The following is a 26,286-nucleotide window of genomic DNA, read 5'->3' as shown; positions in this document are numbered from 1 at the left end:
TTAAAATGTAGAAGGTAAAAATTATGAACATTAAAAAATTACATCAATTATTTCTTTTAGCTTTTTTACTTAAATAGATTGTAATAGTTTCATAATTATAATTTACAATAATAGACCAATAAGACGACACTTACAGGATAATCCGGTAATGGTTCCTTCATCAGCAAGTCGCCAAGGATTTCATCGCAGTATTTAGCCAGCTTATATTGCTGAGCCTTACAACAATGGTTTTCAAAGGACAATATGACGGGATAGTCAGAAGCTACAAAGGCTGTATCCCTTAGAGCGTATATGACATCTTTGAATAAGATATCTGTGCACATTGCCATCCCGTGGGTTATTATTGGCTCTTCATCTTCGCCCTTCCCATCCCAGCAGTCCAGTTCTACGCATCTGTTGTGTTGGGTGGGAAAATAGAAACATGTACTATAAAGCTGAAGAGCTTGATTTAACAAAGCAACCTACCAGATACTTGAAGGTTTAAATGGATTTTTTTTGTATCATGTGTCATATTGGCTTAGAGTGTAAACCTGCTAACAGCCTATTAAGCAAATTATCGAGACAAAAAAAATGCATTTAAATGTATTTCATAATTTCGAAAACAAATTAGTTCTCTCTACTATAACAAACACTATAAAAGTCAATTTTGTGAAATGAACATAACGAAAAAACAAAAAAAACTTTAAGGCGACGATATACAACTTTTAGTTACTTCCATTTGACTACACAGGTGTAGCCGGAGGTAAAATTTAGTGTATAATACTGTAACTCACCGACATCCAGCAAGTAAGACCTGTCGATACATTTCAACAGAACTTTTCCCACCGAACTGCCTTCCAGATAAATATGTGTTATGAGAGGAATTGATATAATAATGTGACAGAGGCTGGTCCATCTCCATGTAGAAGTCCAAGCGATCGAGGAACACCGGTGCGTTCTCGTCTGACATTAGGTATCTGACTAGACCGTCTTTCGTGAGGCATTCTGAAAAAGGTGAAATATTCTTGCTAAATTTGTTTAAAGTCATTTTCATGCTGTATGCAGAGGCACAGGGAACTTAGTGTAGTCCGTTCCTTACACACTGTCTAGTTTTCGAGATTTTGAGCGTTGAATGGTGATGTCAACACTACGCTTTGATCTTTTACAATAGTTTTACAATAATTAAATCCCGCCCCGAGAGGAATTCGATTCCATGTCCATGGTAAATATTTAAGCGTCCTTCGTCCACCTTGTCACGTTATTCCTTACTATTATCGTAGGGATACAACAGTTATAAAAAGCAGTAAAAATCAAATATTTAGAATTGTATAATATAGACACTACTCACTAGCATTTTTGGCTTCTTCCTCTTGTTCGTAGTCTGTGATAATTTCTATGGCTCTCTTATCATCGTAGAGTGGATACAAGATTTCGTTGAGACGTGGATCTCTTTGCTTCTCGTTTAGGAAGTTGACGAATTGCTCTAAATTGATTCTATCTGATTTGCCTTGAGTTCTGAAATAATATAATTTTGAAAACATAAATTATTAAGAATCCAAACGCGGCTTGGTCCGCGTAAACTTGTTATATTGTATTCTAATTATACAAAACTTTTACATAAATCGTAGCTTATGTGTTATTCTGATGTAAAATTTTATCTAAATCTGTTTCATTACATTTAAGTATAGCGCTACATCCAGAAATACATATATATTTATTTGAAGCCTCAAAGCGGAAAGTGGTGAAAGGAAGTGTCTTAACCGTAGGTTCCCAGGTTCCCTCTGCCTACCTTGCTATGTGCGAGATATAGCTTGAATATAAAAAAAATTAAGAACATATTATCAAAATTCCTACAAAACTTTAAATATTTTTCTTTCAAAATCAATGAATAGTCCATCCATTACTTACATGGTCCTGAAAAGCTCTTCAATATCGTTTCTGGGACAGATCTTGTGATATAAAGCGTAAAATTTGTCAAACGTAAACGCCTCTCTCTCCATAGACTCGTTCTTGCCGGAAGGTAACCCGAGTTCCGATAGACATTGGTACACCAATTTTTCCGTTTTCCCCGAGGCGAATGTCTTGCTGATTACTTTGACAGGCACTTTGCCTTTTGAGTCGACGAGAAATGATAGTCGCATCCAACTGGAAATAGGTATAATACAGGTATAATCTAAAAGTAAAACTAGAAACTAAACTAGAAACTAAAATTGTAGAAATAAAAAAAAATTGAGGCCGTCGAGGCCCAGGGGCACAAGGGTGTGACTGAAACGCGACAGTTGTGGGTTCGATCCTCACTCGAGAATGAATTATTATTTCTTAATATTTTCATTTCTTCGCTCTGGCACGAAGGCAAACGCCCAGCGAGTTCGTGCTAGAGTGAGTTCGGCCACTTAACACGCAATGCTTTGAAAAATTCCGCAGAAAGTGAGAAACGGAGTGTGTTATCACTATGTTCCCTCTGACTGCCCTGCTGGATGCGGGATACAGCATGAAGCTGACATACACCATGAACCTGAAAAAAAATTGTATGTATATTATAGAAAGCCAAAGTGTGTTTTAGTGTAAAGCAGCGTACAAAAGCAAAATAATAAAAAGCATTTCTTTAAAATTTGAAATTTCAATACAAAAACACTAGAAAAATATTTTTTTATAATATAAGAAAAATATTGGCTAAATTTACATATGAAAATATAACAAAATATATTCGTGCTTCATACAAAAATTATATTAAAATGTAAACACAAGTGACGATAGAGATATTCCCATACCAAATATATTCACTTCAACAAAATGGTAATGTTATTTCGAGCTCGCTCAAATCTCCAATTGACTTGGTAATCTAATATTATCATACGATATTCATCAGTGGCTTTAGAAACTAAGTTTATTATATAAATCTCCTAGTATATACATATTTTTCTTTTTTTTTTCCAGTTTACGCTATCCCAGTTTAGCAAAGTAAAGCAGAGCCGTCGCGTCGTGGCGCAGAAGCCCAAGCTTCGATTAGGATTCGATTCCCCTTGGGAAAATGCAATATTTAATATCCTTGCCTTAATTCCCATTATGTCTTAATAGTATGTTCTCAACGTTTATGTTAAATAGCGGAACTAAACGCTACGCTTTACCACGACACCAGAGCGAAGAAATGAAAATATAATTTTAAATAAATATTTCATTGCCTCGAGTGGGGATCGCACCTACAACCAGCCGCATTTTCAGTAACACACTTATGTCCCAGCGCCACGACTGGCGTCAACTTCGCCTCTTGGTATATGAGATACTTACTAAATTTTATATTATGTTAAATGGGCACATGCTCTCAACTAAAGGATCTAAATGGCAAACTAAGCTTAAAAATATGCAATAAAAAAATCATAAAACTTACAACTTTACAAACTAAAGTTAGACACCCTAAAAATAGTCTAGCTCATACTTTATTGCTATGTTGATCAAGCACATTAGGTAAGATTTATTATAGTTAAATAAAACTTCGTCTCGTCGTCTTATATGGAAGATAAATATTTTCTTTATTGCTTTATGAATCCAAATACCTGTTCTTGAGAGCGTACAGTACGGGTGAAGAGTCGTGGCCGCCCTGAAGGTAGCTGGAGATTGTGCAGATTGATTTTACGACTTCTCTTAGTTTTGATTACTTTCTTGGAAAAGTTGGAATGAATAACTTCAGAGCGGAAACGACTGGACTACCGTAGACCGTAGACCGGTTTGTTTAAAATGTCTTACAATATAATATTTTTGCTTTGTTTTTCTTTGAATTGATGGTTCATTGTTGAGCATAAACGATGTAAGGCGTCTATACTCTATGGGCAATATTTTGGAGGTCATTTTAACGAAAATTATTAAAAAAATTTCAACACGCAATGTCTCCAGAACTCGGCGAAGTGTCTTAATGGGAACCAAATGTCTAACACTAGGTTCCTAGATTCTCTCTGCCTACACGCTATAGGCCAGATACAGCGTAAAGCTAAAAAGAAATCTTGTATATACCAAAAGAAAGATTGGTACTTTATATAAGACATTGTCTGTCGGGAATACCATTCGGAATTCTTTTTATGAAATAAAAAAGTACACTGCTTATAATAGTAGAATGAAGTATCAATTGATTACTAATTTTTTCACGTTCTAGCTAAACAACTAAGTAAAACTCATATTTTAAAACAACAAAATCTTAAAACTTACGAGGCCGTAGTAGCGTCGTACTGTAACGGGACGGTAGTGGGTTCGATCCCCACTCGAGGCAATGAATTATTAATAATTATTTTCATTTCCTCGCTCCGACACCATGGTAAAAGAATGGCGTTGAGTTCCGCCACTTAATACGCAATGTCTTGAAAAATTCGGTGGAATATGAGTCTCTCAACACTAGATTCCCTCTGCGTACTCTGCTATATGCGGGAAACAGCGTGAAGCTGTCTGCTTTTTAAATTTTCTTATATAATATTATTTAACTAGCATCGTCTACTGTCGAGCTTCCATTACTCTACGTACTGTTTCATTAAACTTGTTCTGGGGCACACGTTGTTTATTTTGTTGTTGTGTGTGATAGCCCGGAGGGATTCTTTCCATACCTTCAAAAGTAAGCGAGTTTAGAAAATTTCAAGTTATTTTCATTAATATTATGTTTAAAACTTTTTTAACATCATATTTTTTTTGTATGAATTTAAAACGTATTATGTATTGGGTTCGTTTGTAATAAATAGTAAATCCTCGAATAACCATTTTCGTTATATGGTAATAATATAAGGTAATGTCATTAAAGGTTTTTATAAAGGACACCTTTTCCTCATACTTTTAAAAAAAATATTTAAAAGTACAAATTATTGACGAAATTGTCATCCAAGCAATGATCGCACAATAAAAATATAAAAAAAAATATATAGAACAGTTAAAAAAAACAACAAATTTAAATATGAAAATTAATAATTCATTTGAATGATAAAATATTTAAAATATATGCGTCCATAATATGCTAAATTTCCAAAACAAAAATGTTTTATTGAACCTCTGTTTCCACACACACAGTCGCCTTTCAATTTTATCAGCGGAAAGTTTTCGCTGAATCTACATATTTTGTTGGCAAACGAATAACGTGTACCGGGAGCATGTCAGGATATTCACTAGGGATGTATAGATGCATATATAATATATTTTTCCTTTTATATAGATACCTATAACACCGCTATATTCAATATTTAACGATATTACAAATGTAAGCAATCGGTATTTATGTTTGTTTAAGGTTTATATCATTTAAGCGTTAATTGACACAAATAATTGGAATAAAATAATAGTCTAAAGAGATTAAATGATCAAAAGCTTATCAAAGCTTAAAGTTATTTTTTCCTAAATGAAAAAACCTTTTATAACTGACAACCCTATTGTCAAATACGAAAACATTGTTTTAATAGTTAGTATTTGTTCTTGAAAATTGTACATATGATATACATACGTACTAGTATTTTAAAAACAATATTTATTTAGATTATTCTGCAGTTTTACAATATTATATAAATATAAATAATATTAATCTTCCATAAATATGAATATATAATTTAGGGACGATACCTACATGATTATTTTAAAAAAATGCGTTATTGTAAAACTATTTGGAGGTAGATACAAAAGGGTTGATACAAAAAAAAATCGTACGAAAAATATATCGTTATTCAGTTTACAGTAACCCTTTGACGGTTCGTTGTTGAATATTTTCGCATGCAAAGCTGTTTTACATATAGAAATAGAAAGGCGTAGTTGTCCATTTGCAAATAAAAATATTTTTTTTTATATTTTCTACATATACCGTGTTAAAAAAAAACAAACTTAATGTTATATCACTCTGTTCTTTATAAATTAAATCATACCTTTCAACAAAGTCTCATGATAGTTGGTTTATTTAGATATTAAATATCATCACTCATTTGGTGCAACAATGACGTAATTGCGCTTTTTTTAATAGAAAGTTGTCACGTGTATATAGAAAGACTATTTGCAGACTTAGATTGCGTATCCTGGAACATAACAAATACGTCATTGTTGCCACAAATAAGCGACAAACGAGGTATCTACATAACTTAAGCTTTAAGTGTTGCTTTGATTATTTATAGATCTTTTCTATACAAGTAGATCAATAATAAAAATAATTTATTGTATTTTTTTTTGCTTCACGCTCTATCCCGTATACAGTGTGGTAAGTCCAGGAAACCTGGGAACCTTATTTCATCCCCCCGAGTACGAATCGAACCCACAACTTGTCGCTTTACTGTCCTCTAAAAATTATTAATTATAATTAGCATTCGAAAAGTATTAAACAGAAATAAAATATAGCAAATCCAAAATAAGCTTCATTAAGAATACATAAATTCATTTCATCGAATATTTCCACAAATCTACAAACATACATACATACAAATAATCGTTGCCTCTATTATTGGAATTGCTAAAACAATCGATCTATTTATATTGTCTGTTGATCAGAATTCAGAAATCTGACATTAAAATCAAATATGCGTAAGTTATTCACGGTTTTCCCTACTGAAATATTCCAATTGCATATCGCGGTATTGTCGCTACAAAGGTGAAACTGCGTGTGTATTTCCGTTTTAAAAATGTTGGTAGTTTTATAAAATTTATTTTTTGGCCTTTTATATATAAAATTATTCAGCGCAAAGTGGAGAACGGAGTGTTTTAACATTAGGTTCCCTCTGTCTACCCTGCAGTGTGCGGGATACAGCGTCAAGCTATTTTTTTTTATTTATTATTTTATATATAATATTACGTATTGAAGCACATATTTATTGAGGCTAGTAGGGTCGCGGGGACGCAAGGCGCAGGTCGAAATATATCCTATATATATTTTTTTATTATTTTCCTCGCTCTGGAAATGCCTCCAGAATTCGGCGGACAGTGGAAAACGGAAGTGTCTCATCACTTGATTCCCAAGTTCCCTCTGCCTACCCTGACGTGAAGATAAAATATTACACAAATATGTATATATTTTTAATTTTCGATCAGAATTAAACGCTAAAATCGATTAATATATGACAAAAAAATATTATAAAGTTATTGAAATAGCTTATATTGGGTAAAGTATTTCTGCAAAATGGTAAAAAGTAAAAGTAGCTCAACCTCAATTAACTTTATTTGCTGACATAATCACTTACGGAGCTGACAAAACTGAAACCTTACACCAACTTAAACATTTTAAATTAATGTTTGCAATGACATTTTACAAATTTTGCAAATATTTATTTCGCTATTGTTAGATTAAAGTACTAATGGCAGTTTGATTTCTTTGCTGAATTGCAATTTTATGTTATTTTTTTTTAAATTTCAGCTTCGCGCTAATCCTTATACTTTATGTACAACGGTAGACAGAGGGAGCCCAGTGTTAAGATACACCGGCCCCTACTTCACGCCGAATTCTGAAGACATTACGCGTTGAGTGGTGGAACTCAACGCCGCTCTCTGCTACGACATCAGAGCAAATAAAATTAAAATATCAAATATTTCATTTCCTCGACTGGCAATTGAACCCACAACTGTTTACTTAAACTAATATCTAACGCTTAGTTATAACTTCATCATGAATACACTATAGTGCATTCTCCTTCTCTTACATGACATTTGAATCTAATTTAAATAGTCTGACAAAAAATTTTGAATAAATATAATGTAATAAACAGACAGACAGACAACAGAGTGATATAACGAGTTTAATACCTTACTATATCTATATATTTACATACAAAACTGTACTTAAAATGCTTCATCTATTCTTAATTTATTTCACAAATGGACAACGTAATACAACACATGCATAAAAAACCATAACCATGCATATATGCCCAATCCCCATGCATAAGCACCATATAGTCCAGTGGCAGCACTTACTGCTTCTTGAGACAGGTCATGGGACACACGTTGTTCGCCTTCACATTGTGAGTTATCTTTCTGAGTCCTTGTAACCAAACCTTTGGTGAACGAAATTTAAGATTTTATACAATATTTATTTAGTGTTTTCTTATATTTTTTTAAATAATTCGTAAAAAAAGTAATGGTAAGTAATGGTAGTTGAAAACATAAAAAACAATTCAACAATAATTTAGTACTTTATACAGGGTGGAATTGTCAGCACCACTTTAAATGAAACCACAGTTTTAACTACTCTATAAAAGCCTAATATAATTCGGAAAAAAAATAATTCCCAAAAATGAAAAAGTTATTTTTTCAAACAAAATAAATAATAAAATTATCGTTTTAAAATAAAACGCCATTTGTAAAGTATAACATAGGCACGCACACACTTACCTGTCAAATCAGAAACGTCGCACACGTATGTGTGCGTCACACGAAATACAGATATGGATAAAAATCGTGAAATGAAAAAAAATTCCTACGTCCAAACTGTTGAGGTACCTTGATTAATTTCTTAGGTGTGGGTTTAAAATATATTACCCTATATGCAGTTTCAATAAAAGAAGCGCTGCCTCTTCCACCCTGTATATTCCTTGCCCAATATATAAGGAATATCGTATTCATTTCATTAATTCATATTTTTATTGAATCATCCAGTCATAAGTCAAAAAAACTCTTTCAAAGAGTCCTTAAAAATATATAGGTATTTTAAAATTTCCATACAAAATTATGTATCTTTACAAAATCTTTTGTGACCTCATTTGAAATTCTTTATGAAATAAAATGTATGATTTTATGTTACGTATAAATGTAAAAAGTATGAAAATGATATCAACAATTATATTGTAGGGTTCATGTCGTCGCTTAAACAAACATAATTCTTATTCAAGAATCAAAAGAGAACGCAAATTATTATTATTATAAAAGAATACGCAAAATATAAGAAACTGGCTTTTACTATACTTTATGATGAGATAAAATCGAAATTATTATTTATTAATTATATTTTTTATGTATAAGAAACACATTTATATTATTAATTATATTTTGACACGTTGTATGTTATTCCACACTTAGGGAAAAAATATTTACAGAAAAAGACGTATAAAAATCAACTAAAAGTAAATAAGTTGTAACAACAGTATAAGAATTTTGATGAGAAATAGTTAGTCAAGAACGTATAGCTTAGTGCTCAATCGGTTCGATTACCTAGAGGCGCGGGTTCGAATCCCACTAAGTAAAAAAAAATACGATGCTATTAAAAAAAAAGTACTATTTTGTACATTACCATGTTATTTAAGTAATCAACATATATATACATACATTAGCAGTGTTGGCGTCCGGGCAGACCACGTGCTGATAGTTTATATTGATATAGTCGGTGCCGCTGCATATAGTGAGCGACTTCTCTTCTAGGTTTTGGCCGTGTTTGTTCACTAAGTTGTTGCTAAGTTTGGCATCCTGAAATTAACATATATTAAATATCTTTTTTATTTTTAAAACGAAGGACTCCAGTAAAGCTATTAAAATTAAATAAAATCAAAAAAACACGACATCGTCGTTATTAGCTTCACGCTGCATCCCGCATTTACTAGGTTCCCTCACTTTTTCTTGTTCTTCTTACATGAGCAGGGAAATATAAATAATTAATTACCCCAAATGGTAATTGACGCTGCCCCACTGCGCCGAGACTGTCAAAAGGTTAAAGGTTTATTCTTATCTAATTTATTATTATTAAATTGCTTTATTTACTACAGCTAAATGCTTAAATCTACTTATTTAAGTATCCATGGCATAACATAACAATATACTTTGGTTAGTATATAAAATATTGGATAAAATGGTTTTAAATACTGTTCTCTTCGTACCTCGTTTAACATTCAGACATCAAGTCCATTTATCTTTGACAGTCGCTTTTGAACACGAAAATGTTATTTTGCAAGTGTAATTTCAATTTTTGTCATGTTTACTTTTATCTGATCTAAATAAATTAAAATATGTTTTAATATTGAGGCTGTCGAGGTGCAGCGTTTAATTGTAAACGTGACGGCTTTGGGTTCAATTTCCGCTTGGTCAAATTAAATATTATTATTTACACGCTCCGGTAACGAGACTAAGGCTCGTATCTCTCTGAAATCCCTCTCGAGAAGACCTTTTCATTATTAAAACGGCATCTTAAGATCACTCCGAAGATAGGACTTAGAGTTGGGAGTCGTTTATATACGGGCCTAAGTGGAAGGAGTACTTTAACACTAGATTCTCTTTGTCTACCCTGTATATATATATATATATCCATATACATATATACTTTAAACTAATTATCTCAATTTTATCTTCTTGCAGATTAAGTTGGTAGATAACATATTCGTTCTTTGCTTTCCTAGTATATATTCTTTTTAAATTATTATTACGTTTTGACATAAAACTCCACACAAAATAAACATTAAAAAAATCATTACAAAGCAAAAAATATACAGAATAAAAAAGTTTATTAAAGGCCACAGCTAAGCAAACATTACCTTTGGCACTCCACCAGACCGCACGTCACTCACTTGGCACAGCTCGATGACATCCCCGTCCTGAAACAAAGCGTGGTTTTAGTATTTCTTTTTTCTTTGTTAGTATAGCAGGGTAAGCAGGGTTAACCTAGGAACCTAGTGGTAAGACACCGTCCATGTCCATTACGACACTTCCGCTCTCAACTTTCCGCAATGGAAACTTTTCGAAATGAAAATATTAAATATTTTATTTCCTCTAATGGAAATCAAACACAAACGTTGTTTCGCATGTAGCAGGGTAGGCACAGAGAACCTAGTGACAAAACACTTACATAATCACGAAATTTACTACAAAATTTCAATTGCCAGCAAATATTTTAACCTAGTATTACTTTACTTGGGCATAATAATGCCACACTTTTTCCACTAGTGCTTGGAGATGTATATATTTTAAATATCTTATGATGTTCTTTTAAATAATTCAATTTTAACAAGACAGGACTGACAAGTATAATTCTAGAAATTTTACTATAATCTTAAAATATCCTTTTAACCCAACAAAATACAATTGTATATTGTATGAACAATCTAACAAAAACATGTTACGTTAATTCCATTTATTTTTTTATAATATCCACATATTATAACCTTATTTAATTTTCATACAAACAATAAATATATTATATACTAGTGGACCCGAACGCGGCTACGCCCGCTTGAACTATACGAATATTTATTAAATATATTTATGAAATTATTTACAGTTTTCAATAGAGAGATGCGTTAAGCAAGCTCATTTTGGGTGACGTTTTCTAACAACAAACAAACTTTGCAAATCGTTGCTTAGCAACGACGGTTTGTATAAACATGGAGGAATAAATTGTATGTCAAATTAATAAGTATTTTAATATATTGGTATATATCGAAAATATTACAAATATGAGAAAAAAAAGTATCCTATGTTCATCCCGGGACCCTCAAGTATCTCTATATGAGTATTTTATCACAATTAAATTAGCGGTTTGGCCCTGATTGCGTAAAAGACAGACAGACAGACAGACAGACAGAGTTACTTGCGAATTTATAATATAGGTATGGATAAACATAATTTTACTTAAGCATTAACACACCATATAACGTCAATACGTCGCTATGTCGAATCAGTGATTCGAAGTGACGTGACTTTCTTTGGACCGCTGAGGTGGAATCGAGGGGATGCTTTGTACTTGAGACGAATATTATGATAATTTCTTGTTTACATGAATAACATTCTGTAAACAAGATGTGTGATTTAGCTTCTGATTTTAAGAGACGGTTGCGTTCTGCCACTAAACACAATTCGGCGGAAAATCAAGAACGAAGTTTCTTAGCATCAGGTTCCCTCTACCTACACCGAGTTCTATTTCTCGGGTGTGGTCACTGATGAGACGAAATGAAATGGTTAGATCCCGCGTGCAACTTTAGAACATTTAAAATGAAATTGAACTAATTTATTAGTAAATTTATGTTTATTTATATTGTACAATGCGGGAGGTGTTAGAGCATAATAGATTTTTGTGGTTTTACTTATATGGTGTATATAACTAGAAAAAAATATTATTTATTATGGCACAGAGGAACGTATCTTACGTTTTATGTTCAGCATGATATTTACTGTATGTTCTTTTGTTAGCTTCACGTGTCCCGCATTTAACAAAGTAACTCAACGCCGAGCTTTGCCTCATTACGAGCGCGGAGAAATAAATATATGAAATATTTAAATTCCTTGAACGAGAATCGAACTCACAACCTGTTACGTTAACAGTCGCACGCTACGACTGGCCTCATATAACAATACATCTTAAATTCTTTATGTAAGAGAAAATAATCTCTTCATTTCCTTACAAAACTAAAGGATATTTTGCCCTAGAAATGTTCTATAGCGGATATTAGCTGATAATTGCGGAAAACGAGTGACCTTTTCACTGGAAAGCTCTAAAGAACTTCCTTACAATGTAAGCGCCTGTATTATTATTCATATTTTAATATAATAGTTTGTACTAGTTTCTTCCTCGCATCAAAATAACTAAGAGTTGTGTGTTAATACGTTATGTATTATAGCCTATGATCTTCCTCGATAAATTGACTATCTAAAACAAAGATAGAAAAAAAACAAAAGTTCCCGAGATAGGATTCAGGCGTAAATAAATAAGAGTAAATAAGCTCCATTATCAAAATCTTTGCTTATTTGTAAATTGATTTCCATTAAACCTTTGTTTCCCTTCATCTGCGTCGCTGTTATAATTACTCAATTAAGAAGATATACCGCTAACTTGAGTAATTACTCAATAAGATATACACCTCGGAGGGAACGAGCTTACAGAGATTATATTATGTAACATAGCGTTGGTAATTACAATTACATTATAAGATTTCATAATATATTAAGCCTGAAAGTTATCGAAAGTTTTATATATACTGTTTTTATTTCTTCTTAACAGGCACAGGAGCACAAGCTTGCGACTGTAAACGCGATAGGTCGTGGGTTCGATTCCCACTCGGATGAAATATTTAATATTTTCGATTCTCGCTCTAGTCACGAGAATATCTATAATCTTTTTGTAGCTTCACGCTGTGATCCGAATATAGCAGGTTAGGCAGAAGGAACCCGGGATCCTAATGTTTGTACACTCCGTTCTCCAATTTTCGGAGCATTGCGTGTTGAGTGGTTGAAATATAAAAAAAGTATAAAATATTTCATTCTCCCGAGTGAAAATCGAACCTACAACCCTCGTACTAACTAACCGTACCAAATGTAAGTAGTTTTCCGTACAATAAAAACTTAATGAATGGAAACCTCATCCTGCGGATGTCATCTTCAGATACCTACATAATTTCAAGCGCACAATAGCTTCACTAACATCGCTGTCTTTTCAAGTAAGAAATCTAAAGTCTGAGAATATTATTTATATTTTTTTTTATAGATTCAAACTGTATCTTGTATAAAATTATTAGGGTAAGCCGAGGGAAACTAGTGTTAAAACATTTTGTTCACTAGTTTCTTTCCAATTTACAACAAATTGCATGTTTACTGGAGAAATGAAAGTAATTCATTCCCTCGAGTGGGAATCGAAGTTTTCAAGTGTCCAAGTTTTCGAGTGTTGTGGAAGTCATTTAAAAGTGGAGAAGGGAGTGTCTTAACACTGTATCTGCCTCACAAATATATAGGACATCCGTGAATTATGTATACAAAATAACAATGTTATTAAGTAAATATTTATATATGTAGATAAGACTGATAAGCTGCCTACTGTAGCTCGAGAGTAAATATTATTTTACATATTAATATAAAGCCATAATACATATCTTACTATGATTATAATCTGCGTAAGCTAGTTTTGTTTTGTTTATGATAATTGATACTCTTAATTAAGTATTTAGATAATAAGATATTTGCTTTTCGCTATTAGGTATTACACAAACCAGCTTCACCGGTATCCCGCACACAGCAGGGCAGCCAGATGGAACATGTACCCCTACTAAGTGGGGGGTTAGGCCTCATAAATACCAATTTACTACATAATAAACAGTAAACTACAATGAGAGTAGAACATAAAGAGATACAAACATAAGCTACGGAAGTATATGGTACTCTTATCGGTTCATGTAGTGATGTTTCTGTTTCTATAGATCAGACGTGTTATTGTAAAGCATCTTTGTCTGTCTGTTGCAAGCAGTCGCTATTCACGTCGACCTAGAAACTGACAGGCGCGGGCGGTGCGATTACTGTTACCAGTTTTTACTATTAATAGTAAATAATATAGGCACAAGGTATAAGACATTGTTTTCGAGACATTGCTTATTGAGTGGCGGAATTGAACGTGCTTTGTTTTATTACCAGAGCGAAGAAGATGAAAATATCCCCCGAGTGGTAATCAAACCCGCAACGGTGGCGTTTCTGGTCATACGCTACCTCCAGAACATGCAATGTCTGTAGAATTCACTGAAAAGTGGGTAACGGAAGTGTGTCAATAAGAACGGAGTGTATTCACACTAGGTACCAAGGTTCCCTCTGACCATAGTGACACAGGATGAAGCTAAAATCAAAACATTTAGAGATATTGCATACTAGCTGTCAGTAGTTAACGCTGTGCTTATATCACATTCAATTTTATACCTACTAATATTATAAGGCTGAAAAGGTTTTGTCGTACGTACATTAAGACATTACTGGTTCGATTGAAAAAAATATTTTTCAAGGACAAAAACAGTGTACGGAACCCACGACGAAAATAAAAAAATAGGCATTTTAATTATTTAAGCCAATTAAATGAAAATATTTAAAATACAAACGTTATTTAGCAAAAAAGTTTTACCAGCAGAGAAAGCTATATAAATTGACATACCCACGTCATGTTTACCTATGAAATTATTTATATGTAAACTTACATACAAAAACTTATAAATATAAGAAAACATCCGCCTCCGTAATACATGAAGTTCTCTTGTTTAGAAATAATTTCGTTTATACTCGTAGGTACCTTTACAATAAGAACGTCGAAAAAGTAAAGCTTATCTTACCTTTGAAGACTTTAATTAAGTAATTAACACGTTGTTGATTGTAATTAACATTAGGATCAAGAACATACGCTGTTGTTTTTGTAGGAAAAGTTAAATTTTAAATTAAGTTTTTTTTTTTCAGTTTCCTACTGTATCCCTCAGAGTAGGTAAAGGGAACCAGGGAACCTATTGTTGAGACACTCCGTTCTCATTAAGGCACTTTCCTATTGTCTGCCGAATTCTGGAAACAATACGCGTTGAGCGGCGAAACTCAACGCCGCACTTTGCCTCGACAGCGGAGCCTTATAATCAAAGTAAAACATGTTTGAAAAATTTTATATTTCTTTTAATATTCATAATGATATCCTAAAAAAAGTGTAATAAAGGCTAACAACTTATATATTTTTAACCGACTTGCAAAACTAAAGTCATTCTATATTCGAGAACTAGGCACATATCACTCATTCTCTTGATAAAGACGATTTCGATGCAAACAAATATCCTACAAACTGTAGGATTAGAGCCATGTGGCTTAATGAAACACATTCAGTGTAGGGATTATATTACTATGTAATAGACTGTTCCAGTTATATGGGAAAAGGAACTAATTAGATATTTATAACCCCTATATTATTAGTATTTTAGCAAAACAAAATAAATAAATGTTACTAATATATACATGAAGAAGAAAACAGTCGTGACTATACACGGTAAATACAGGTCGTGGGTTCAATTCCCACTCGAGGAAATGAAATATTCAATATTTTCATTTCCACGCTCGCTCTGGTAACGAGTAACGCGGAAATCAACCCCGAGCTTTTCTCATTTTGTTTTTGCTTTCTCTTGTTACCAGAGCAAAGAAATAAAAATAATTGATTTCCCCCCAATGAGAATATAACCCACAATATTCGCATTAACAGCCAGACGAGAACAACTTAAATTACTAACATAATACATATATAAATAAAATGTGAAACTTCTCCAAAACACAATAGAGGGAATCGGGACACCTGCCATTTGCGACGTTAAGAGGCACTTCTAACAAGCAAGGTCAAGAGGAAATGTAAGTTGAGTACTGAATTGTAACCTTAATTATACTCGTACTAAGTAACTAAGGCTTGACTTGTGTACCGTATAAGTATAGTTCGTTTTTAAGTTCTATTTTAAGTACAATTCCTTCTCTAGACTGGGAGTGGAACCCTTAATGGTCAAATTTGCAGTGAGGCGCTGTGCTATGACAGCCTACAGACATTGTACGTCTTTAATTTTAACTACCGAATATACAATACCTCAAAGTTACATCTCAAGTCGATCTCAGCCTATTAAGAAAGAAAACGCTCGAAATCCATAGATATAACTGAAAAAACATATAATAAATCCAACTTACCTGCTCAGAGTTTATTAAACAAAAACGTAGAACCGAGAGATTATATTCAATTTTGTAAGAAAAGAAAAAACAATAAACAACGTCCCATTACCTACTAATGAGAAGCTTTTGTTTCAGCCTATTAAATTCAACGAATTGTTCATTTGAATGGTACCTACAGACGTAGGTTGTGTAATGGGGTGGCGATATTTTTTTTAATCAACAGCCTATTTAAATCGATCAAAAGAATATTCTTCTTCAGCTTAACATAAAAATAATAATATCGTTATATAAAAGATATCGTTATCGGCGTTCAGTTCCGCCACTCAAAATAATATCTAAAATATATGAAAACATTCACAGATTCTAATATCATCATCATATAACGAGAAACCAGCATCTTACCCAGAGCACAAATCCTGCAACTGGCTGACGTAACATTTCTGAAAGTTAAAGCGCACTCGTGCTGCATTTGGACCGAGTTTTGGTCCACTTCAAACAGCTTGTTTGGAAGAACCTTCTATTTTTACATGTCAAGTACCTATTACAGAGGAACATATTTGAATCGTATGTAAGTATATTTCTTATAATTGTTATTCGGTCAAGTGGCTTAAATGTAAAAATAAATATTTAAGGTATCAGATTTAAACACTATTTAAATATATCATCTAAACATAGAAAGTAGAAATTTGGCATGAAAGTAGGTTATGGAGTGTAGGGGACCACTAATTGAGGATGTCTACAGGAATGGGAAAAAGTGAGATCCTCCTTTTTACGTCGTAATGTCTACGCAAATAACGTTGCGGGCGACGACAAGTCATTTTTATTTTTTTAGCTTCACGCTTTCAATTCGGAAATCGAACCCAATTATTATTATCTACTGTTATTAGACTAAAAGTAAGATAAATACCTTTTAAGGGCAGACGTAGTCACTTTTCCATATCAGAGACGAAGGCGACGAACTACCTAATTTAATTTACTCCCTCAATAGAGCCATAAAGATGAATGATCATTTGGAGTAAATTCTGGGGTTCAACGACACTTAGGGGTGGTTTACGCCAATTTATAGGGGAGGATTATTGCCTGTCTATTTGTATGTGAAATGTGTGGGGTAAATGACACTATCTTTTATAAGTATTATAGCTGTAGACTAAACTTGTTTGGTACTAAAGTTGTAAATTTTATAAGTTATCGTTGGTAGACATTGTTTGGTACAAAAGTTAGGTTGTAGTTTTGTAAATAATAGTTGTTTAGAAAAACATACCTGATAAAAGTATTAATTATAATTTTAATATAAAATAAGAAAGTATAGTAGAAATTACGCTTAATAAAAGTCAGAGTTAAGAATAAAGTCTTTTTTAAGTTCACGCTATATCCCGATATTCAGAGGGAACACTCCGTTCCCATTAGTACACTTCCGTTCAAATTCACGCTTTACCTCGTTACCCTATAGAGAAATTAAAAATATTAATGGTCGAGTGGGAATCAAACCCACAACCTGTCTCGTTCACATGCTCGTTCCTCTGCGCCACGATTGGGCTCACAAGAATTGTTAGTCTTTAAAAATCTGCTAACTTCAAGAAATAATAGAATGGAAATTATAAATTAAAAGAGAAACTAAAAGTTATTTTATTTAATAATATTGCATATTTTCACTAACATAAAGCGTAGTAAGACAAAATAAGAATACATAAGACTCTCAAATGTAAAAATTTTAATTATCAACATTTTTAACACGCTTGTGTTAGCTCGACTTTTACTGTATGTGTAACTATGAGCAACAATCCAGGAATACGCCACCAGAATTCTGCGGAAAATGGGGAATCAAGTCTCCTAACACTAAATTCCCTTTGCCTACCTTGTTACGTGCGGGATACAGCGTGAAGCTAAAAAAAATTTTTTTTAATCTTCTTCTTCCTCCTGGCATTAATCCCGGCTATTGCCAGGGTCTGCCCTCCTACTCAACCTACTCCACTTTGCACGGTCTTTTGCGTCCTCGGTGGTTAGACCATTGGCTCTCATGTCCTGCATCACGACATCCAGCCAGCGCTTCCTTGGGCGTCCAGGAGGTCTCACTCCAGGAACTGATATAGCAAGGCACTTGCATCCGACATAGTTCTTAGGCCGGCGCGTAACGTGGCCAAACCATCTCAGGCGGCGCTCTTGGAGCTTATCCGCTACGTCACGGACCCCAAGACTACCTCGAATGAATGTGTTGCGTATGCGGTCAGACCGCGTTACGCCGCACATCCACCTCCGTGTTCCACCAGCATCTTCATTTCCGTGACGTGAAGCTCCTGAGTGTGCCGAGATAGTGCCGGCCAACATTCGCTGCCGTATAAAAGAACCGGTCGGATGATGCTCTTGTATATCAGCCCCTTGAGCTTGGGCGGTATTCTGCGGTTGCAGACCACACCAGTGACCTCCCGCCATTTGGCCCAGGCAGCGCTTATCCGCCCTTGGACATCGTGATCGATGCCTCCAGACTCGTGCATAACGGATCCAAGGTACCTGAACTTCTCCGACTTAACGGCTGGCTCAGGACCTATAAGGATGGTGCTCGAGTCCCGGCTCCCGCAGGCCATGTACTCTGTCTTCGACACATTTAGTTTAAGACCGCCGTTCTCAAGCGTACCCTTCCAGAGGTTCACTTTACGCTCCAGCGTCAGTCGGTTCTCGGCAATGAGTGCTATGTCGTCGGCATACATCATCAGCCATGGAGGCTGGTCCTGGATGTGAGCCGAGACAGTATCGAGCACTACATTGAATAAGAACGGACTAAGAGCCGAGCCCTGGTGAACCCCCACTGTAATCGGGAAGGGTCTAGTGTCGCCAACAGCAGTCCTAACCATAGAAGCGGAATCGTGGTACATGTCTCTGATAATCTCAATATAGGCCTCAGGGATCCCTTTGGATCGCAATGCCCACCAGATACACTGACGAGGCACACAGTCAAAGGCCTTCTGCAGATCTAAAAAGGCCACATGCAGAGCTCTCATTTTTTTTAATCTATTACTACTATTTACCTAATACTGGGTGTAGGTAGGTACCTACTAAAAATTAACGATTGCATACAAAATTAGCTGAAACACCCATCAAACGTCTAATCTCTACGAGTATATCGAATGCGAGGCACGTTGTAACCTGAACGTTTTATTGATCATTAAACTGATAAACACTGCGATTTCATTGTAAAAAAATCAAATAAGATCAGATTCACGCTGTATCACGCGCACATCAGGGTAGGCATAGGGAATCTAGTGTTAAGACACTACGTTCCCCACTTTCTGCCGGATTCTGGAAGCATTATGCCATTCCATCAATTTTCAATCATCGCGCCTTTTCCAAGTAGAGGAAACCTTCGTTCGCCCTCGATTTCTTCGCTTTACGTTTAAGTAGAAGACACTGTGTTTCGGAACTCAACACCGTACTTGTAATTAAGAGAGTTAGTTAAAGAACAATTTGCATCAAAGAGATTTCAAATAAAGTAGCCTTGTTACAAGTTCTTTGCAAAAAAATTCATTTATTTGAATTAGAAGAAAATGTAGACATTCTTGGCTTAATTAGGTGGTGGTGGTGATCATAGTATATCACAATGCGTGAAATTTCCAAACTGAGTAATAGAAGTCTCTGAGAAATGCGGTGTCCTAATACTAGGTTCCCTGGTCGCTCCAGGTTCCTCGGCCTAGCCTATGTGCGGGATAAAGCGCAAAGCTAAAAAAGTAAAAGATATTCTCTAAGCATTTTTTCGTATAGGTATTACAGCTTGGAATTTCGGAATGCTTCTCTTATTTACATTACGTAGATATTTGAGTACGCGATACGTTAGAGGACGGCCAAAATTAGATTTAAGATGAGGAAGGGTTGCCACCAACCCATAATATACTAAGTAGTTACTTATTATGTAATATGGTATAATTTAAGTTAACTTCTAAATTTATAGGTTTTATAATAAAATAAATTAATATAATGTTCATATTCTCACATTTTAAAAGCGAGATTTAAAAGAGATTATGATTTGATTCCAGTCGTTCCAAACATAATTTGATTATATAATTTTCCAATGGGTTAATTTTTCTACTATTAAGTACAAAGCATATATTATAACATACGCGTTCATTCAAACAAAAATATATTCATAGAAAACCTAGCTTCGCTTTTTAAAGTCAAAACAAATACGTAGCCTCACTATCAACTAAATAAAAACAACTTCCAATGAAGCGATAACCCTGCTTCGCCCCAACTAATATCATATGCATAAACTGAAATCCTTGGGGAAATAAATGTCTGATATAGTTTTTGCTATGGAAATAACCATTAACGGTGGCCGAGAAGGGTGTATTAAAATTTTATTATCTACCCAGAGATTTAGATCTTTAATACTCAAGAAGGGTAGTGGCCCTGGGTTACATTCCCGCGCTGGGAAGAAATATTTGTTTTAAGTCTTATTCATTGACTATTATGTTATATAATATTTGAAGTATACATGTAAATTAACTAACAACCGTAACAAAATACAATAGTCTTATCAATGCCTTAATAATATTACCAAAACATATAAAATTTAAATTATTTTATGGTACTATAACTACAAATTATGAAAAAAAAAAAAATTTTGAAAAACCTGGGACAAAAATATTGGAAACTTCATATATGTATTTAATTTAACCCTTAATAATAACACATATATTTTAATTTTTTCCCTTTGGTACCAAGGGAAAGCGCCCAACACGCAATGCTTCAAAAGAATTCGCCGTAAAGTGGGCAACGGAGTGCCTTGACACTAGATTCCTCTGCCTATCCCGCTATATGCAGGATACAACGTGAAGCAGACATCTTTTTCCTTACCTTTCCATCGCTTTTCCAATAAATAAAGAAGCCATATTCGTCGACTTTAAACATGCACTCCTTCTCGAACTCGGTGTTGTCCTTTTCCTCCGTCCATCTGTCGAAAACAGCGCCCTGTAGACAAAAACAAAATTACAACTTTTAATATCTTACTTTTATGTTATACTAGTTGATGTCCGCAACTTATTTTGCGTGGCCGTTGAAACGGAAAATGGAAAATCCCGTAATTCCCGTTCTCGTAGGAATTTCGAGAAATCCTTTCTCTTAGCTTGCCTTTCTTACTCCCCTTTCAATTTTCTGAGGCCAGTAGGTTCTGTCATAAATTTTAGATCATAAAATTATCTACAAAAATTGACTACTCCTTTTTTTATCATCACGTTGTACACCGCATATAGCAATGTAAGTAGAGGGAACCTAGTGTTAAGGCACTACTTTCACCGAATTTCCAGCGTGTTTAACTAAAATTCATAATAAAGTATCTTACTGAGGTCAGAGGTAGCGCAGGGCCACAAGTACGTGATTGTAAACGTGACTAGTTGTAGGTTCGATCCCCACCCGAGGAAATGAAATATTTATTTAAATTTATATTTTCATTTCTTCACTCTGGTGTCAAGGCAAAGCGCTGCGTTCATTTCCGTCACTCAACACACACTGCTTTCAGAACTCGGCGGAAAATGGGGAACGGACACAGCGTGAATGTGTGGGATACAAAGTGAAACTGATTTAATTTTAACAATAGTGGCTGTTCTATAAACGAAATAAATAAAGTAAAGTAAATATGAGGTCTAAAAGGAAAATTACAATTTCGTTTCGTAGATACTAAAAGCAATAACCGTTTCTTTCAATGTTTGTAGCGAAAGCTTTTAACATTAACATAAAATATATTAGATCTTCATATAATTTTCGTCAGTTTGTGAGTTTGTTTCTTACAAGTAATTGTGTAAAGTGTGCCTATGAGATATTAAGGTTAAACATAGTCGAGTTGAGTCGAGTCGAGAAACAATTCTGTCGCTAGGCTTGTTATCAGTGATAAGGCACTACATTAAGCCCAAAACGCTCGTTGCTTTCAGACTCCTTTACTATTACATCATGGTTCATAGATGCCACATTTTATCGTTAAAAACCGTGAGCAGCGCAGTAGGTTGAGCCGGAAGGCAGACCCTAGCAAACGTAGAGATTAATGGCAATGGAATATTACTAAATCTTCCACTATAAAATACCTTATTGATTCTATTGTTATTATTGATGAGAACATCCCCTGGAAGAATCATATACTAGCTGTGAGTGAGCTCGTATTCGTTTTTTAGTTCCGAACCCTGAATGCCGAATGGACTCTCTTGGGTAACGCATTTCTGCCCGATATTTAGGCTTTGCTTGTCCTACACACGGATTCGCTAGCGTGATCCAAGACTTATGTATGGGTTGTATGACAGTTTCTACGCGCTTGAGGTAACGTCGAAACTATTAACGTGATATAATATATATTTAGAACTTTCCTCGAGAATTTGACGAACCAACGCAAAAAAATTCAAAAGTTTTTCTGACTTTTTAAATTTGTTAACAACAGCAATGGCTACAATTTAAATAAAACTTTCTAATGTTCTATTTCTTTCGCGACAGTTAAATATAAACAGTGATTGGTCACTAAATAGTTATTATTTCGTTTCGTACTACCATTTTCCAGTGAAGAATAAACAAGATTTATATTTAAACTTACAGATATATAGCCTCAGCAATATTTCTAATACCTGCAAAGCTATCTCGAATATTAAATTTATTGCATTTTATAAAAGGAATGAAAGGATTTCCATTTCATATAATTCAATGTAGCAATTGCACTCTACTAAGATTTTATATATAGATACATATATCTATCTGTCCGTCTCTTGCACATCTTAGAAATTAATTTAGTTAGTTACCAGGAGTAACCAAGAGTACCTCAAATAGTGGAGGTGACAGTTTATACATTTTTAAATAACCCTTAAACCTAGTCCCAGGCATTGATCTGATCTCCTCGATTTTTTTAATGAATTGTTAGCAAATTTGTGTAATAGAGGATAGGTGTGGGTGAAAAAGACTATAAAAGCAGAAGAATTGTGCCAATCGGGGGCGACGGCGACTATAGGCGACGGCCCTTGTTGAAGGGAAATTCGTGTGAAGTATTGTTGTCGACACCTCTTTAGAAATTTAGAAACGTATAGACGATGTGTTTTATCCTGTTTTTTTTTAAACGTTAACAGCTTCCGTTTTCTAACAGTTTTGCAAAAATAAAAAAAAAATAATTTTGAATTTACGTATATTGTATAGGTCTAAAAGGCGACTAAAAAAGTATAAAACTAAATATACCCAAAATTTTATATTGAACTTAGTGCAAAAGATCTTTATTTTACGGGTTATTATGTTTACGGATCATAAATCTATGTGTGTAATCCATAAAAGGCATGTCTCGGTTTGATGAATCATCAAAATCTAGCCTAAAGCCAATAGAGATAGATATGAAGAGAATAATTAAGACGCTGTAATATCTTTTCTCCTTTGATGACTTTGAGGCCGTCGTGACGGAGGGAGAACCATTGGCTGTGGTTCTCCCACTGGCAATGGTTGTGGGTTCGATCCTCATTCTTTGTCACAACTTGTCACGTTTCCAGAAAATCTATTCCAAGATAAATCAATCATCAGCGCGGCACTCCATAATGGGCCACACTGCACGTATAAGTTATACCTACCTACTCATATATTCATTGAGCTAAGTGCAAACAAAGGTTTCAGATTCGAGTCCCTTCTCAATGTTTAATTACCATCTATCCACTGAAATCGATAGGTTTCAATTTTGTACGAACTTTGGATAGGTTAACTGCTGTGTTAGCTGGTTCTCAGTGCGATTCACGTCATATACTTAGGTATAATTGATGCTCTGTCTATTATGAGGAACTAAATATTTCCGCTGAGGCCAGTCGCTCCGCGTCACCAGGGCGAAAACGTGTGACTGTAAACGCGGCAGGTTGCGGGTTCGATTCCCACTTGGGGAAATGAACTTTAAAGCTCGGTGGATCGCAATGTTTTAAAAATTAAATATGGATTGGTTTTAAAAGTTAAAAATTAAATAAGACTGTTGTGACACAACATTTCCTCTGCTTCCCTTCCTTTAACCTGCTTTATGCTGAATACAAAGTTAAATCAAAAAGAAATATTAATGTGACGAATTAAAAAAGCCTCATGAGAGGAGTGTCTTAACACTAGATTTTCCCTGCCAACTTCTTTATAATGGAAGCCAGTGGTTTTATAGGGGTGCAAGCGTGCAAGCGTGCAACTGAAAACGCGAAAGGTGCGGGTTCGCATCCCACTCGAGGAAATCAAATATTCTTCATCGAGTCCACAATCGTTTTCTGCATTAGGAATAACAAAAGTTCGTTCAGAACCATAGATAATAATATAAAATATATTAGGTATAATAGCGTATTCAAATAATAATATGCCTAAGTACTTGTTTAATGTTTAAATAAACATGATGACACGCAAAGTACAAACGGTGTCATTTTGACACAAAGGTCAATGAAACCATTCTATAATAATAATAAGCTAAACGATAGCCTATAATTATGTATGTATGAAAAATATAATATTGTACAGTAGTTTGTATGTAAGTATATGTACTAAATAACAAAGCATAGTATTTTTTTAGGTTCCTGCTATGTCCCGCATATAGGCAGAAAGAGCCTAGTGTTAAGACACACCGCTCCTCACTTTCCGCGGTGTTCTGGAGGTATTGTTGTCTGGCCGGAACTCAACGCCGCATACGGAACAAAGTGCCTTTTACACTAGGTTGCCGGGTTCCCTCTGCCTACCCTGCTATGTACGAAATACACCGTTAAAAAATAAAAAAAACGGTAACGACTAACGAGGTAGTAACAACTCAACTAAAAAAACATCAAAATATGGCATATTTATTCGGTATTGTAAATCTAACACACCGTGAGCACGCGCACGCGCAGGTCAATGCCAAGCTCGAGTTTGACATTGAATACAAAATTTCCTTTTATATAATCCTTATGTTGTGTCAAGATTGTAAATCTATACAGTTTATACGATTTAATGCTTTGGTTGTAAATATTATTTTTTTAGGGTGCCTTGCCTGAAAAGGAAAAAACGGAATCTTTTATCAGCTCACCTGTAATAGAGGTTCCGGTACCGGTATCTGCCAATTGAACTCGAACTTCTTGGTCATGGTGAAGTGCTGGCGCTAGTCTTCTCCCAAACTTCTTTTTGTAGTAGGGCTTTAGCAGGACGCCATTTCCTGCAAATAAATGAAGAATAAATTATTTATAAAATTAGTGTTTTGAATTCCGGCTTAAATTGCTACAGATGTGGGTTCGATTCCCACTCTAGGGAAGCAATTATTTTTATTTCCCCGTAGTAAACAAAAAAGGCGTGGAATCGAGTTTCCCCACTCAACACGCAATGTTTTGAAAATTGATCCGTGTTTAGGGTTCCCTCTGCCTAAATAGAAGCTGCGTGTTGAGTAGCGTAATTCAACTTTATTTTATCGAAACGGATTAATAAAAATAATTCACTCCTCCGTTTCGGAATCGACCCCAAAACAATCGCTTTTACAGTCAGACGCCGTCTCTCATAGCGTCACGACGACTGAACTTGTCACAAATTTATAAATAAGTAAAACATTTCATCAACATTATTTTTATCTTCCAGAGGCATCACGCCCTCAAAGCCATCATCGTTACTTTAAAGGAGCTCAATGGTTATCCTCGTTTATGTCTCATCCACTCCTCCCTAAGCTCTCCGCTCAAATTTACTTCACTTTTACGATATAATATTTTTTATGCAGTCTATACAATAATTACTTTGTTGTTTTATTAAAAGAAATATTTTTGATGATGGGATCGAACCTAGATCCACTATATCATTATGTAACTAGGCTGCGACAGGTTCACATTATTTAGGGCATTAGTGACAATTAAATTTGCATTTACTTTAAAAATTCTTTATAAGGCATATAGAATCCATGTAAAGTAGGAGCCAAATTGCTAGGAAAAGACGAATTTAAAAATTTTCTTCAAAAAAGAATAAGACTAGGGACACAAGCGTGTAGCACTGTACGCGACA

At 34.4% G+C, this 26,286-nt stretch overlaps 1 protein-coding gene across 5 annotated transcripts in view; it reads right to left on the bottom strand.

Annotated features, from left to right (window-relative positions):
• Positions 1–26,286, bottom strand: part of norpA (no receptor potential A) — a 77,698-nt gene that overhangs the window by 14,275 nt on the left and 37,137 nt on the right. For 3 of the 5 annotated variants that reach the window (XM_085199054.1, XM_085199055.1, XM_085199056.1), the window contains exons 2-10: positions 25,334–25,459; positions 21,166–21,279; positions 10,434–10,493; positions 9,238–9,375; positions 4,489–4,568; positions 1,888–2,124; positions 1,328–1,494; positions 774–984; positions 135–393 (exon numbers count right to left, since the gene is read on the bottom strand). In XM_085199054.1, the coding sequence (XP_085055180.1) occupies positions 135–393; positions 774–984; positions 1,328–1,494; positions 1,888–2,124; positions 4,489–4,568; positions 9,238–9,375; positions 10,434–10,493; positions 21,166–21,279; positions 25,334–25,390 (1,323 nt within the window). In that variant the 5' untranslated portion in view covers positions 25,391–25,459. Of the gene's footprint in view, positions 1–134; positions 394–773; positions 985–1,327; positions 1,495–1,887; positions 2,125–4,488; positions 4,569–7,890; positions 7,971–9,237; positions 9,376–10,433; positions 10,494–21,165; positions 21,280–25,333; positions 25,460–26,286 lie in introns of those variants that run through there. The other 2 variants (XM_085199057.1, XM_085199058.1) reach the window with 2 other exon arrangements.

Source organism: Heliconius melpomene, chromosome 16 (assembly GCF_056956725.1).
Source record: "Heliconius melpomene rosina isolate 202511_hmr_F chromosome 16, ASM5695672v1, whole genome shotgun sequence".
Classification (NCBI taxonomy): domain Eukaryota; kingdom Metazoa; phylum Arthropoda; class Insecta; order Lepidoptera; family Nymphalidae; genus Heliconius; species Heliconius melpomene.
This window is presented reverse-complemented; position numbering and strand designations above follow the sequence as displayed.